Source organism: Monodon monoceros, unplaced genomic scaffold, assembly GCF_005190385.1.
Source record: "Monodon monoceros isolate NGI ecotype Baffin Bay Population unplaced genomic scaffold, NGI_Narwhal_1 Super_Scaffold_21, whole genome shotgun sequence".
Taxonomy (NCBI): Eukaryota; Metazoa; Chordata; class Mammalia; order Artiodactyla; family Monodontidae; genus Monodon; species Monodon monoceros.
Genome location: NW_021703778.1, coordinates 173,329,350 through 173,344,449, shown reverse-complemented (window position 1 = coordinate 173,344,449; position 15,100 = coordinate 173,329,350). Strand labels below are relative to the sequence as shown.

The window sequence follows — 15,100 nt, the reverse complement described above, 5'->3', positions numbered from 1 at the left end:
GAAAGGTACAGCTGGCCCCGGGGAGGGGGTACTGGGACAGGAGCCGCGCGCCCTTGCAGTGGGCAGGGGACGGACCCTCCGGGGCTGGACAGGAGGGGTGGCCGTGCCTCTGAGGCTCCTGAGGTGGGTCCACCCGATCGCTTCCATGATGCCTTGCTTCTCCCCGCTGCTGTTTGATAATGGACATCGTGTTTTACTTCCACTTCTGGCTTAATTGAAAGTAAAGATTCTTAAACTTAAATGTATCCATCCATTTCTCAAGTCAAAATAGAAACAAAAATACCTGAGCCTCTAAAGTGGACAAGCAGGAATCTCTTTGCCCGTCTTTTCTCCGCCTCCAGTTTGCCTTTTCTCCATTGTTCTATCTGCTTTCGATTTAAGACTTAAAGCACTGCACTCCGTGTTTGCTCCTGGAGTTCCCGAAACTTACTAGGAACTGGGAGTTGGTCCCCCTCCCCCACAGTGGCTGTACCCTCACATCCGCACATTTTCTCATGGGTTCCGTTCTCACTGCTTCCCGTCGAGACTTCACGGGTGTGAGGATGGATTTCAAATTTTGGAATTCTTGGGGTTGTCGGGTACGCCTTGAGCAATATTTTTCCGAAAACAATGGGGGTCATGGTCTCTGGGACCCTCCAGGGCTGAGCATGTCTTTGCAATGAACGAACAGCCCTTAGCTGAGTGCAGCGGCCATGAGGAGGGGAGTGCCGCAGCCCAGCCCCTTCTGGGCGGCTCCCCGCCCCACCCCGCCCCCCAGTACCTGCCCCAGGGCTGTGGCACTTGGCTTAACCTGCTTATCCTCTTCAGGGGGCAGGGTGAGATGAGGCTTGGGGTGGGGAGGGCTGGGGGGTGTGTGATGCTGGAGGGTCCCAGAGGGCCAGGGCCCGGAGCCCCGCCGTGGTCCCCCTAGGCCACCGCTCCTGGAGGTGGACCCCTCTCGGCTGGGCTCCCCACTTGGGGCTCCCCAAGTCCTGAAGCCCGAAGGGACCCCGGAGCTACCGCCCCGGTCCCTGAGGCCAGAGGGGACGGCTTGCCCACCTCTGCTTCAGCCACTGGAGTGACTCCCACCGCAAATCAGTCCCCATTTCCCTCCTTTGGGTAAAAGTCCCCAGACTGAAGGAGGTGGCAGTGTGTTTTAATGGAGAATCAGCATCTCCCCACGCAAGCCGTGGGAACAGATACTTAGAGAAGGCCCGCGGGAGGCGCAGCACGGCACCCACGGCTGCGTAGACGCTCGTCTGAAAGTTACGGGGGTGCAGCTTCTCCCCTAGCGGTGCCTCCTGGTGTCTGACCCTGAGCCTCCCTGCTTTGTTCAGGGCCCCGCTCCATGCAGCGTCTGAGGGGACCCTGGGGTCTGTCATCACGTGGCCTCCTTGGCCTGGCAACGGGGTTGAAGGCTCGGCGTCTACACAGTCATGGGACTCCCAGGCCGCGCGGCGCCGGCTGGGACACTGGCGCAGACGGCTGTGTCCTGAGGGTGGTGGGGTCCTCTCGGCCCCCCGATGTCCTCTCTGCGCCGGCCACACCCCCAGGCCGACGGCTAGGCAAGAGGGGATCCCCAGGCGTTGGGCCCGGTGCAGGTGTCAGACAAGCTGGGGGCTCCGGGGCCATGCCCTGCACGTGGCTGCAGGAGGGAGTACCCCCCACCCCGCAGCCAGCGCCTCTCCCACAGGGGTTTCGGGGTCTGGGCTGCAGGCCCCAAGCAGCAAAAGCCCGGTTTTACCTCCTCCCAGGACTCCCACAGACACAGGGAGGGTGTCCCCGTCCTCGAGGGGCTACACACGGCCACATCCGGGCCGGGCCCAAAGTCACCAAGAGTTCCCGCTGGGGCGAGGGAGGGGCCCGAGGGGTAGCCTGGGGGCTGGAACCTGTGGGTCCCTGAGTTTCAGTGGTGGAATTCTTGTTCTCCTAAAACCTCACAGGGCACCCTAACGTGAAATAGGAGGGGCTGCCTGCCGTATCCAAGGCCGCAGCACCCCACGTCTGATCTCAAGCCGTGGGGCCCGCTTTCCCAGTCACCCTGCCTGCAGCAGCCCCGCTGAGTCCAGGGCTCAGGGCTGTCTGCAAGCCCCCAGCCCCAACCTGGGGCTCTCCCTCTGCAGTGCTGCCCCTGGGCCCGGGGGAGGTGAGCGCCGGCCATCAGAGCTGCAGGAGGTGGCGCCAGCAGGCCAGGGCCACGAGCTGCAGACGCACGCGGAGGGCCAGGAGCCGGGCCCGGAGGTCCTCCAGGGCCAGTGCCACGGGCTCGGCCCGGCTGCAGCACAGCCCCAGCGCCAGCACCAGCAGGATGCACGCCGTCAGCCGCAGGATCAGGGCACCGTCGCGGGGCCTGCGCCGGCTGGGCGCTGGGGCCGAGGGGGACTGGTGAGCCCGGCCCGCGGGCCTGAGCCCCGGCCCCAGTGAGGACCCTTGGGCGCCCGCCTCCCTGCAGAGCTGGTGGGGAGGCTGCGGTGGGCGGGCACGGCTCACCCGGAGGCTGGCACCTCGGTGCTGCCCGTCGGGTGGGCCCCTGTGGCGAGGGTCTCCCCGTCCCTATCTGGGCCTGCGATCTCCTTGCAACAGGGCCTCCCGTAGGCTCTGCCCTCGCACCCTCCTTGGGGAAGGAGTGAGGGGGGCAGACGGTACCCCAGGGGTGCTGCCGCCGACCCGTGACTGTCAGGGACCCATGGCCCTGCCGGGGTGGGGAGCCCGGCTGGAGCAGTGGAGGATCTGGCCGTGGCCTGGAGCTGGGGCTATGCTGGGCAAGCGTGTGGGCTGGGGCTTTGAGGGATGAGGGCCGAGGGCTCAGAACTTACCCCTGGCCATGGCGGAGGGCTCCCTGCAGGCGATGTCTGGGGAGGAGAATGAGGGTGGGTTCGGGCGGAGCGGGGGGTCACCCCGCTCGGAAGGCTCGCTGCCTCCGCCAGCCAGAGCCCCCGGGGCCCCTCATCTCACCCGCCTACCCTAAGGACCCCAAGACGGGCTGGGTCAGCTAGAGCTTCCCCGCTTTACAGATGGAGACTCAGGTCGCCGTAGGTCCTGACCCGGCCGGCTGTCCATATCCCCCGGCCGGCCAGGCTGCCCGGCACCACCCAGGGTTCTGCCCCAGCCTCACTGATTCAGATTCTAGCTTCCAGGTGCTGGCGCTGCTCTCAGAGCCTTCCGGGGGCCCTGCGGGAGTGTGGGGTGTCCCCTGCAGCAGCCTGGGAGGAGGAGGCTGCAGGGGTCCTGGGGGGCAGCAGGGCCTGGCACTTTGGAGAGGCAGGCAGGATCCCCCACCTCCTGTCCATTCCACTTAGCTCACTGGGGGACCCCAGACCAGCCCCGGACTGTCTGGGCCCTGACTCCCCACCTGAGAGTCTGCTTCTGGGGCTGCTGGGAAGCTCTGGAGGCGGGTGCTGAGCTGTGCTCTGGGGGTTGGGGGCTGGACCGGGGAGGGCAGGGTGGGTGAGGACCCCTGCGGGAGGCCCGGACCCGACGTTTAATTACGATGGGCCTTCAAGGGAGACACTGACACACGTCGGGGGAGTGAGTTTTATCCGCAACTTGGTGGGACTCAGGGAGCACCTCCCTTGGGGGGCTGTGGAAGCAGAATCTAAGATGCTCCCACGATCCCCCCAGGTCCTCACCTTTGTGTGGTCCCCTCTGCTTAGTGTGGGGGGCTTGTGACTTGCTTCTACCAACAGAACATGGCAAAGGGGCAGGGGTTCTGCAGCTGTGATGGAAATCCCCACAGCGGACTGAGTCAATCAAAGGGAGATTGTCTTGGGTGGGCCTGACCTAATCAGGCGAGCTCTTTATAAAAGAGGGTCATATAAAACAGCTGCAAGGACGCGAATTCTGCAAATAACCCTGTGAGTTTGGAATAGGGTCCCGAGCCTCAGGCGAGGCCCAGCCTTGGCTGACACCCTGATGATGCCTGCCTTGTTCTTTGCTGCGCCCAGAACCCTGACCCACGGGACCACTGAGATAATCAGCGTGGGTTGCTTGAAGCTGCTATGTTTGTGCTGATTTGTTACGAGGCATAGCTAGCTGATACAAGGGCACTGTCCCACGGGAAGGGCTGGAGAAGGAGTGAGGTAGACTGGGGTGGAGAGGGGGCTCTGGGAGCAGCACCAGGACCCTAGGGACAGGGGGCGGGGAGAATTTGGGAGGTGGGCAGTGAAGGCTGAGGGGGTGGGAGGAGCTGAGGGAAGGAAGAGTGGGTGGGCTCTGGGAACGCCTACCCACTGGCCTTTCTTCAGGAAGACAGTAATGACTTGGGAAGCTCTGGTTCTATTTTTCCTGCCAGTTGCTGTTTCTTTGACCAGCACTCTGTTCAGACCGACCCCGTGGGCCTGGGTTTTATTGGGGTTACACCTGTGAGGGCAGGGCAGTGACTGTGGTCCCTGCGGACAGCCCTCGGTGAGATCCTGGGTGATGTCCCCCCACCCCGCCTGGCCCGCTCGCCTCTTACAGTGGACGGCCACCTCCAGGGGCTCGCGGAACCGCACGTGCCTCGTGGTCCTCCGTGGCTCGGCCCCATGGCTGTGGCGCTCCTGCGGGCTTCGTCTCAGGATAGAGGGGGGGCCCTTCCTGTCGTCCTCCTGGGGGGTGGGAAGCAGAGGGAGGCAGGCAGGAGTGAGCCCCTCCCGCCCAGCCCCCCCGAGGCTGGAAACAGGCAGCCCCTGCGGCGTCCCTGCCGTCTCCTCTGGCTTTATGCAGCAGGGACCAGACAGGGGCGTGGAGACCCTCTGCGGACCTGCCCCAGCCCCAGCCTGGCCGCCTGACCCCCTAGGGCTGCTGCCAAGTGGTCAGGGCTGGGATAAAGCCACCGGGACTGGTCACGACTGGATGGCCGTGTTAGCGGGGACGGGTGCGGTCCGTGATCACGCAGGCCTGTGTCTCCCGCCCTGGCTCTGCCCCCACCCATCCCGACAGGGTCCGGCATCACTTCTCCATGTCAGTAACAGTGACAGCGGTTGTGGCTGGCATCCCCCGAGGACTGACTGCCTTCACGTCTGAGCTGTACACACGGAACCTCCCTGCGCCCCGGGGGGCTCTGCCTGGTGGCCTCCTCTGTCCAGGGGAGGCCCTGCCCGAGCTCAGCGCCCTGTGACTGCCCAGCAGCACCACCCGGAGCCCGCCGTGGGACAGCTCTCGCCGCACACTGGGCCGCGGTCGCTCACCTGTGAACGAGGGGAGGTGTCTGAACAGGGGACCACTGGCCCAGGGCGGGGGGAAGAGCCTGGACACAGCCCGCCCAGGGGCCGCCCTCCCACCCACTGTGTGTTTGGAAGGTGGAGCCAGGCGTCAGCAGCCCGCTCCGACCTCAGTGTTCCCATCTATCAAATGGTGACAGCAGGCTGTTCTGCACGGACACCCTGTGAGTCGGGGCCGTCTGTGAGATGGCCTCCTGCTGGGGGGGCCACCGGCTGAGTGAGCCTGCTACTGGCCTTCGGGGCTGAGGCCGTCCTGCAGGGGCGGGAGACCCACCCGGGCCCGGGGTTTGGCCCAGCTCATGGCTGTCCTGTTCCCGCGGCTGGGACACCTATGTTTGTGGCCTGCCCTGGCCAGCAACGAGCTCAGAGGCTAGATCAGGACTCAGGGCGTGAAGTCGGGGCCCCACTTGCTCCTTGGGGAGACCCCCTTACACTCCCTCCCTCTCCTGCTGCTGCCAACTCTCCCTCGTCCTGGACCCGGTCCTGACAGGCTGCGTCCTGTCACCTCGCTGTCCTGCTGTCTCCACCCACCCCCACTCCAACACCCACCTCCCTGCGCCACCAGAAGAAGCACCAGACTTGCTGCTGCCCTGCTCCTGAGCCCTCCATGGCTCCCACCTCCTCTGCCTCTGCCGCCCTTCCCAGCCCCCGGGACTCTCTGCTCTGACCCATCCTCCAGGCCCCTTGTATGCTCTACCCCCACCTTCAGCCCTGGCCAGATGCTGTGCACTCCTGGTCATTCTGTGCCCCAGGCTGGGGGCCTCTAACCCTCTCTGCCAGCCCCCCTCCAGCCCCCCAACTCAGCCATTTCCCTCCCGGGGGTCCTGGGGCTGCAGACAGCTCGGGGAAAGGGCAGGGACCACATTTCCCTCTTCTGCTCTCCCTCCCTGCCTCCAGCTGAGGCCCCCTCCGCCAGCCCAGCGCCCACCCAGGGCCCTGCCGCACCCTCCCCGCCCCGAGCACGGGTGAGCCTGGAGCCGCCTCCTCATTCTTTCTGGTCCGATGCCGCGTCTCTGGCAGGGAGTCGGGGCTCAGGGCGTGTGCCGCCGTCTTCATTTACTGGAACATGGTCCTAAGATAAGCAAAGACATTATTTATTGCACACGGAACACTCCTCATAGGACTGAAATAAAAGGAGGAGAGGTTCTTCCCAGGAAGCTGGGCTGGCTTCCCTCTTCCCATCAGCCTGGCCCACAAGCAGACACTGCTTTGCTGGGAGGTGCTCCAGGGGCAGAGGAATCCTGCCTGCCCCAAACCGAGATGGTCAGCAGCTTTGCCTGCTGCCAGTCTTCCTAATTATCAGCTTTAATGGCTGCGTAATATTCCACAGGGCTGATCCCATAATTTACACCCACCCTCCTCTGGAGGTTTGCATTTTATTATTGTCACTTGCAGTTTCTTTAGGTCACTTGCAATTTTCTGAGGCCATAGATAAGATTGCAATAAACATCATTGCTGCCCTGCTTCTCGGGATGCTCCAGGCGTGAATGATGGGGTCCAGGGCTGGGCTGTGTCAGGGCTTCATGGGGGCTAGGAAAGCCTTCTCCAGGGGTTCGTGGGGGCTGCATCTGGTGGGCCCGCCCCTCAGTCCTGCCCAGACTCTCTCTGTCTCTCCCTCCCCCTCTCTCCCGGATTTCGGATTGCTCAGGTACTAGGTGTAAGGTGGTACCTGCCCTCTCTCATCAGCGAGCCTCTGATTGCAGCATTTCCCATCTCTCCTCACTAACTGAAGCCCTTCTGGTATGAATTTTCTTTCACATCCTTTGAAGGTCCTTGACTTTTGAGACGTCCCGCTGTCCTGCTCCCACCGGGCCTGAGCAGGGGAAGCCCGGCAGGCATTTGGCCTCAGTCCTTTGAGAGCCCTGTGGGGTGATGGCCCCCCACCACCGCCTCCTTGTACATGCGGGGCAACGTGGACACCAGGGCCTGGTGCCAGGTCCTCTCTGCCCCCCTCCCCCTGGACCATGAGACGGGGTGGGGTGGCACGGGAGCCATCTCCCCTCCTATCCCCAGCCCCAGGCTCTGCCAGGGGTCTCTGGTCTGGGTCCTTGGCGGCCATCACTGCTCCCTTCCTGTGCGGTCAGATGTTTGCACTTTATGAGGAGTGTTCTGGCTTCCATCCACCCTCCAAGGACCCTGCGCCCAGGGGCTGAGATGGAGCTGAGTACGGGGCACCTCAGATGAGCTCCTTCGGGGCCTCCCAAAGGGGAGCTGCCAGGTGGGGGAGGGCTGCAAGGGGGACCGGTTTGGGGGAGGGCTTTCTCCGCCTGGGAGATGACAGGCCGGCCATTCAGTTATTTAAAAAAGGAGCAATTTTCTCCTATCTGAGCATCAGGCTTTTTATTGCAAATAGGGTCGTGGGGGAGCCGGCCAGCCTGGGGAGGAGGGACGGGGAGGGAGGCCTTATCTGAAGGACCAGGTCTCACAAAGGGTGGCCTGGGGGCCCAGCTTCAGCCCCGGGGGCAGGGGGGCGGGGGGGGGGCGGGGAGGTGACAGCGTCACTGCCAGTGGGCCCAGCTGTCAGAGCCCCTACTGTGCCCCGGGCCCTACCCCCGGGCCGGGGGTGGTGGGACAGTGTGTGTGTGTGCACAGCTGTGTGAGCACTTGTGTGTTTGTGAGTGTGCGCGTGTACGAGTGTGTATGTGTGTGTGGATGTGCCTGTATGCATGTGTGTGTACATGCGTGTGTGCAAGTGCAGTGTGGTGTGTGTCCCTGGCAGCGGCTCCATCCTGTGCCTCCTGTGACCTTGTGTGACCTTGGCAAGCCGCTTAACCTCCCGGTGCCTGTCTGCTTGGCTGAAAATGGAAACAGCCGTAGCAGCTCCCCCGTGGCTCAGGTGGGGGTGAGTGAGGCAGCTCACGTCAGGGCTCAGAGGCGACCAGGGGACCTGCCTGTGCTCATGGCCATCAGCCGTGGTCATCACTCAGGGAGAGGGCGTGACCACCTGGCACGGAGCCTGCATACACGGTGAGAGCCTCCTGTGGGACGTCCCCTCTCCCGCGCCTCTCAGGAGCCCTGGGCCCTCTCTGGCCTGGGCCTTCGCCTGGGCCTTGCTCTGCTCCCAGGTGCTCCCCGAGCCCCCTGAGGCCCCCGTCCTCACCCCGCCCGGCAGCCCTGCTCAGGCTCCAGCTTCCCCCCTGCCTAGAGGAAGTGGGGCCTCTGCAGACCCCCAGGACTGGCCTGAGTCCTGGGTTCTGCCCTTTTGTCTCAGGAGCCTCGGTCAAGCGGAGGGCCTGCCCCAGGCCTCAGTTTCCCCACCAGGAAAACGGAGGAGGGGTGTGCAGCTCTGGTTGGCTCAGGAGGTAAAGGCTGCTCCGGGTACCACCTCTCACCTGCCTCCCAGGCCTCCTCCGGCGCCAGCAGGGCCCCCTCCACCCCGGCTGGATGGCGAGGACAGGGCCCCATGCGGGAGCGAGAGGCCTTGGGCTCTGGCGGGGACAGCGTGTCAGACGTGTAATACGAGCGCCCTGGCTCTCAGGCTGCCTCGTGACAGATGGGTGATAAAGGGTGGAAAATAGCTCTGGGCCTGGGCCTGCGGAGTGTCACCCCCCCCCCCCCCCCCCCCCCCCACCGCTCTGCCGCGCCTCTGCCTGGGGAGGGCACGCCCCCTGAGGGTGGGGCTTCTCAGAACAAGGCCTGGAGAGGGGGGGGGCCCTGCCCTCCCTGGGGTGGGGACCTGCCCTGGGCTCCCCCAGAGCTTCTGTGACAGTGCTGCAGGCCCTGCAGGGTGCCGAGCGGGGGTCCTCAGGCTTCCGCCCGCGTTCCAGGAGAAGGGGGTCTGGCCAGGACTACACGCCCACAAGACCCCCACCCCTGACGGTCCGCGCGGTTTGGGCGAGCACCCTCCCTCCCGCCCTACCTTGATGCTACGCCTTTGGGAGACAGCGATCACACCCACAGGGGTCCCTGCAGCCCAGCTCTCCACCCCTGTCCCCCCACCCCGCCCACTCCCCCGGCCTCCAGGGGGTTGCTGGCTGGGCCGGGCCCACTCCACCTGGTTCACCGCCTCAAGCAATGCTGAGTCCTGGGTCCCGGCCACCTGTCCTGCTGCCTGCACCTGCCCCACCACTTGTGACGCCGCTCACTGGCCCGCCTCCTGTGGGCCAGGCTGTCGGGGCCCCGGGTCCGTCCCCCGCTCCCTCCTCCGTCCCCCGCTCCCTCCCCCGCGGCCTGCTGGCACATCTCTGTCCTCACTGAGGGACCTCTGAGACCCCCGGCGCGGTGCCGGCCCTGCACAGGGAGGGCCCTTCCTTGGCTCTGACCCCACGCCTGGCACCCGGCTCAGCACCCACACCTGCTCCATCACCCCTCGAACCCTCCCTGTGCCTGTGCGCCCGTGGGGACCCCAGGGCTCAGGGGACAGACAAGCTTGCCGAGTCCTGCAGCCCCCAGGAGCCCCGGGCTTGGGTCAGCAGCGCCACGGCCGGGCCCCTCCCGCTGTCCTGTTGCCGCAGATACCTGCTCCGGGGCTGGCGGAGAGCCCACCAGGACCTTGCCGGGGAGGCTGAGCTCCTGCGCTGTAACTCACACACCACATACACATGCACACAACACATGCCACACGTGCACACATACACACCCCCACACAGCCACACACGCTCACACACACAGCCCACATGTACACATATCACATACAAACACACACACTCATACACATATGCACATCCCACATCCCACACACACGTTTCTCACACACCCACACACACACACGCACATGCACCGGCCCACCTGGGTTCCTGCAGCTGTCGCAACCCTGCGTGAGCTCGCGCACCTGATGGCCTATAATCCGCTGGTGATTAGAGCCTCCAGCACAGTGGGAACCGGAGCTGCGGCGGCTCGCAGGCCAGCCGCAGGCCAGCCGAGAAGTTTCCATTACAGCCACGGGGCAGTGGCCTCAGCGGTCCTCTGGGCTGTCCTGCCCTGAGGCGTTCTGGTGGCAGTTTGACCCCCTGCCCAGAGCAGCTTGGCTGAATTAAGGGGCCTGAGACCACGAGCTGCACGTTTCCTCAGCTGGGGAACGGGACGGAGGCTGTGGACACCCCCATGCTGGCCTTCCCTCTGGAGGGCGGGGAGCAGAGTGAGGGCGGCTGGCTCCCAGCTGCTCCCAGTCCAGAGCTCACGGCCTGGCAGCTTCCCAGATCACACCATGTCTGAATTAAGCCAGGGGAGGCCCCGGGGGGCTGGCCTTGCTCCCTAGGCCTGCCCGGCACGGGGATCCAGAGGGTGGGAACTGGCCTGGTGGCCCCGAGGCCCCTTCCACGCTGAGATGCGAGGCCCACACCTTTCTAGGGCACATTCAGGACGTGGGGTGGCAGCAGGACCGGGTGATGGCTGTGTGCCTGCTGGGTGCGTGGGGACAGCCAACCTCGGCCTCGGGAGCCCCAGGTGATAGGGCAGGTGGACCCCCACCCAGACACTGGCCACATCAGCCCAAGTTCCAGCCCCCAGGTTCTGCCCACTGTCCAGAGTGCCGTCGAGATGGAGAGCTAAGCCTCCCAGGGTACCTGCACACAGCAAGTCCCAAATAAACGCTGCGCCCTGAGCCCCACGTGCACGGTGGGCCAGGATACGGATCCCCCCTGATTGAGTCAGCTCGGAAAAGAGCCGTGTCTCTGGGGCTGCCCAAAAGCCATGGCCTGGGCTCAAGTGACCCCAGTAACGCATCTGTTCCCTCTGGGCTTGGCCCACAGCAGGGCCCCCGAGGACCTCTGGGAAGGCTTGCTGGTGTCAGTGCCCGACCCTGCAGCCTGTGCCGTGGCCCGTGCAAGGTACCCAGATCCCAAGAACCCTGGCTCCCGTGCCTCGGAAGGCTTGGGTCCTCGCGTGGTGGAGCGTGGAGGGACCCGCAGTCCAGCTTCGCCTGCACATGGCCTCAGGCAGGAACGTGGATGAAGGGCCGGTGGGGCCCTCATGCCAGGCCTGGCCGCGGGGGAGGGGCTCAGAGCACCAGTGGCCTGGGACATGGCTGAGTGCGCCGATCACCCACCCTGTACACACCAAACACGAGGTTCAGAGGGGCCGGGGCTTCCGACGTCACCCACTGCCTGGTTTGCCTGGGACTGTACTCGAATGAGCGCTGAAAGCGCACAGCCCGGGTGGGTGGGATGGGCGGCCCCCCAGCCCCCGTCCAGGGCCACAGTGCGCGCTGCCCGGCCTCAGTCCACTGCCCGCGCCCACCAGCAGTGGGGTCTCCGCCCGCGTCCATTTTGGGGAATCTCTCTGCTCCGGCAGCCTCATTCCCAGATGGGGAGTGAGCGTCACCTGTGCCCCTGAGTGGCTCTTACCTGGCTCCCTCCTGGGTCTGTGAGGGGTGGTGCCAGCTGGGCTCTGTGGCGCCCCCCAGTGGGCACCGTGCAGCATAGCCTGGCCTGGTTTCGCTGGCGGTGCCCTTCCTGTGCCCTGGAGGGGCGGGTGCTGGGCTGCTCAGGTGAACGGGGCCGCGACTGCCCAGCCTCCTGCTGCCCTGGTGGGAGCTGCTGCCTGCCTGCCTGTGGAGCCAATCTGTGGCCAGCCTGTGTCCCCGCCCCAGGCCCCTCTGCCAGGTTGCAGAGCCCGGCCAGCTGGCAGAGGCTGAGCTATAATTACCTCTCCTCTTTGGCAGAAATAGCAGTGACCCCAAGGACAAGCCACTGGCCCCAGAGCGGGAGAGGAGGTGGCCGTTTCCCAGGCCCTGAGAACACAGGCCAGGCCTGCAGAAAAGACGAGGGGGCAGTGCCCCCTCCCTGCCCTCCAGACCCACATGTGTCTTCCCAGGCCGGTTCTGGAGATGTGCAGCTCTTGGAAAACCCAAGGGCCGGCATCAGAGGCAGAGTGTTGGGTGGGGGAGAGGCAGAGGGTGGGGTGATGTGGGGGCCTGGCGGGGTGCAGGCTGTCGGAGGGTGGGGTGATAACAGAGTCCAGCCCCCGACTGACCCTGCCCCAGGGTGGAGCCCCGAAAAAGAGAGGGGCCGGCCCTGACCCCCACTCCTGCACCCTCATGCGTCCTGCCTTGGGGTCCCAGGAGGAAAAGGCAAAGCACAGATCCCAGGCTGCCGATTAAGGGCACAACGGCTGAGTCCCGACGTTGCCTCAGAGCTAGTAAATTACCCGAGCAAACTGCTACGCGGGCAGCGGGACAGGGCATCCTCAGCGCCAGCCGGCGCCAGCCGTTCCCTCCCCTCAGGTCAGCAAGAGGAGACGTAAACGTCTGCCCTGGAGCCCCAGCCTGAGCAGTGCAGCACCTCCTGCGGTGGGACAGGCCCCAGCCCCCTGTGGAAAGGAAGCCGACAGAGGTTGCCTTGTGGCAAGGGCTCAGTGGGAGGGGGTCTCGTGTGACTCTAGGACCCCCTCCGCCCAGCCCGCCTCCAGAAAACAGCTCAGAAACTCCATCCCTCGGCCGCCCTGCCCACCCCCAGTTTTTGTAAATAAAAGTGAGTAGGGCTTTGCTGGAACACAGCCATGCAACCTTGGTTTCTGTCCACGGCTGCCTTCGCCCTACGAGGGCAAAGTTGAGCACGGCCACGGAGCCTAGAGCATCTGCCATCTGGCCCGTTACTAGGAGAGTTTGCGGCCCGGCCCTAGCGTGGACACGGCAGCGGGGGGAGCGCCAGCCCCCGAGCCCCTCGCCAGCTTCTGCACAGAACATGCACAACCGGTGGGGTCCAGGCCACTGAGGCCACGTGCAGCCCTCAGGGGACCCTGGGACACTGAGAGGCAGCCACCCTCTGTCACACTGCCCCTCTCAGCCCCGGTCCACCCCAGGCACACGGCGGGGGGGTTCCTACGGCTGTACCTCCTCCACACCCAGCAGAGAGGCACAGGGGTCAGGGCTCTCTGCACGTCCCTCGGGCAGCCCCCTTGATTGGTGGAAACCGTACAAACCCATCAGGGATCTGCCCGCACCCCCCGGGCCCGCAGCCACCAGCAGCAGCCTCTCTCAGACCTGGTTCCATCAGGGCTGCCACATGTGTCAGGACATCAGGAGCTGGAGGACAAAGGGGGCACCGAGACTGGGCCAGGCCCACCTCTCACGGCTGTGTGACTTCGGGCAAGTTACCTCCCCTCTCTGAGCTGCACTTGCTCATCTACAAGTCTGGGCATCTCGGCACCTGCCAGGCGATAGGACTCAGCAGAGAGCTGAATGCCCCCAGCACCCAGTGCAGGACAGACCCTGGGAAATGCTGGCTCCTCGCCCCTGCTGCCCCCTCTGCCCCGCCTGCTGGGGCAATGTCGGGACTCAGCCATCGTGCCCTTAATCGGCAGCCTGGGATCTGTGCTTGCCTGAATGCAGAAAGCCCTGCAGGGTCAGGCGGGAACAGGGGTGGGAGAGCCCAGATGGCGTCCCTCCTGCACCTGCAACAGAACTTCAGGGACGGTGTGAGCTGCTGGGACCAGGTGCCCGGACCACGTCCTTGCCCATCAGGGCCAGCCCTGGGCCCCTGTGGCTGGATGGGGCCGCACCTTCCCGACAGCCCTTAGTGGCGGACGGTCAGCTGCTCCACGCCTTCTGGAAGACGTCGGGGGGTGCTTGGTGGAGGGTCCGCAGGCAGGTGAGGAGTAGCAGGCAGTCAGGCGGGGAGGCTTCTGCAGAGCCCTGTAGCCACCGCAGGGCCTGGGCACCCACGGGATGGGGCAGAGGGTGGGTGTGACCCGAGGGGTTTAACTGGGCCCTTGGTTGCCTTGCCCTGGGGAAGGACTGGGGGGAGGGGGGGGGGGGGGGGTGTGGGACTCACTGAGGGCTCAGGAGTGGGTGTATGAGGGTCAAGGGTGCTACAAGGCCGCTGGCCTGGGGAAGACGGTGTAGGTGTCGCCAGTGGCCGCTGTCACAAATGACTGCAAACAGTGACTTTACACAATCCAAACGTACTCTCGGCAGTGCTGGAGGCCAGAAGTGGGAAATGCGCTGAGCTCAGGGTGTGGGCAGGACTGGCCCCTCTGGAGGCTCCAGGGACCATCGTTTCCTTGGCTTTTCCTGCCTCTGGAGGCCCCACATTCCCCAGCCCGTGGTCCCTGCCTCGGGCTTCAGAGCCAGCGCTGTCTCGTCCAGTCACCTCACCTCACATCACTCCAACCTCCCCCCCCCCCGACCTTCAACCAATAAGGACCCTGTGACTACATTGTCCCGCCCCCTCAATCCAGGATCATCTCCCCATTTTAAAGTCATGCAACTTTAATTCTATCTTCAACCTAATTCCCCTTGGCCATGTGACCTAACATAGTCACAGATTCAGGGGGTATGTATGTGGACATCTGTTGGGGGCATTATTCTGCCCACCACAGATGGCGGGGTGCAGGTTTTGGGGGCACCATGGGGATTAAGTATGAGAGCCAGTTAATTTGAGATGCGTGGGGGGCTTCCGAGTTGGGGCGGGAGGAGTTGGATGTACGTGTCTGGTTCCAGGTGGCTCCAGATGGGAGATGTGAATTTGGGGTCACCCTCTTGCTAGCTTGAAAAATGGTTCCCCAAGACATGTCCACATCACATTTCTAGAACCTGTGGATGTTAACTTACTTGGTACCATCACACGTGTTCCCGTAAGGGGGAGATTTGACACAGAAGAGGAAGCAGTGATGTGACCACAGATGCAGAGCTTGGAAGGATGGGGCCACAAGGCACAGAGCACAGGCAGCCATCAGAGGCTGGAGGGAGGCTGGACGGACACTCCCCTTGAGCCCCTGGAGGCAGCGCCATCCTGCCAACGCCCTGATTTAGGATCCCTCAGAACGCCGAGAGAATAAGTTTCTGTTGTTTTCTGTTGCTTAAGTCACAGGGTTTATGGCTCTTTGTTATGGCAGCTGTGGGAAATGAACCAGCCATCTTAGAGATGACATAGAAAGCCTTGGGCCTGAAGGAGTGACCCAGGGGTGCCCAGGGACAGAGGCGCATCGTGAGGTCCGAGCACGAGCCCTGGACCCTGCAGTGTGATGAGGTCAGGCTGGCG

The 15,100-nt window shown here is 64.3% G+C and overlaps 1 protein-coding gene across 5 annotated transcripts; it reads right to left on the bottom strand.

The window, feature by feature from the left end:
- Positions 1 to 1,134: 1,134 nt before the first annotated feature.
- On the bottom strand, positions 1,135 to 11,613 carry CUNH14orf180 (chromosome unknown C14orf180 homolog). 5 transcript variants are annotated; one of them, XM_029239791.1, is made up of 5 exons: positions 11,465 to 11,613; positions 6,126 to 6,252; positions 4,436 to 4,565; positions 2,796 to 2,831; positions 1,135 to 2,345 (listed from the first exon to the last, which is right to left on the bottom strand). In XM_029239791.1, the coding sequence occupies exons 2-5, from the start codon at positions 6,234 to 6,236 to the stop codon at positions 2,140 to 2,142; spliced, it is 483 nt and encodes a 160-aa protein (XP_029095624.1). In that variant the 5' UTR covers positions 6,237 to 6,252; positions 11,465 to 11,613; the 3' UTR covers positions 1,135 to 2,139. The 5 variants fall into 5 exon arrangements, with proteins under 5 accessions (XP_029095624.1, XP_029095620.1, XP_029095621.1 ...); XM_029239787.1 differs by lacking the exon at positions 11,465 to 11,613 and adding an exon at positions 9,909 to 10,312; XM_029239788.1 differs by lacking the exon at positions 11,465 to 11,613 and adding an exon at positions 9,952 to 10,312.
- Between the last annotated feature and the right edge of the window lie 3,487 nt (positions 11,614 to 15,100).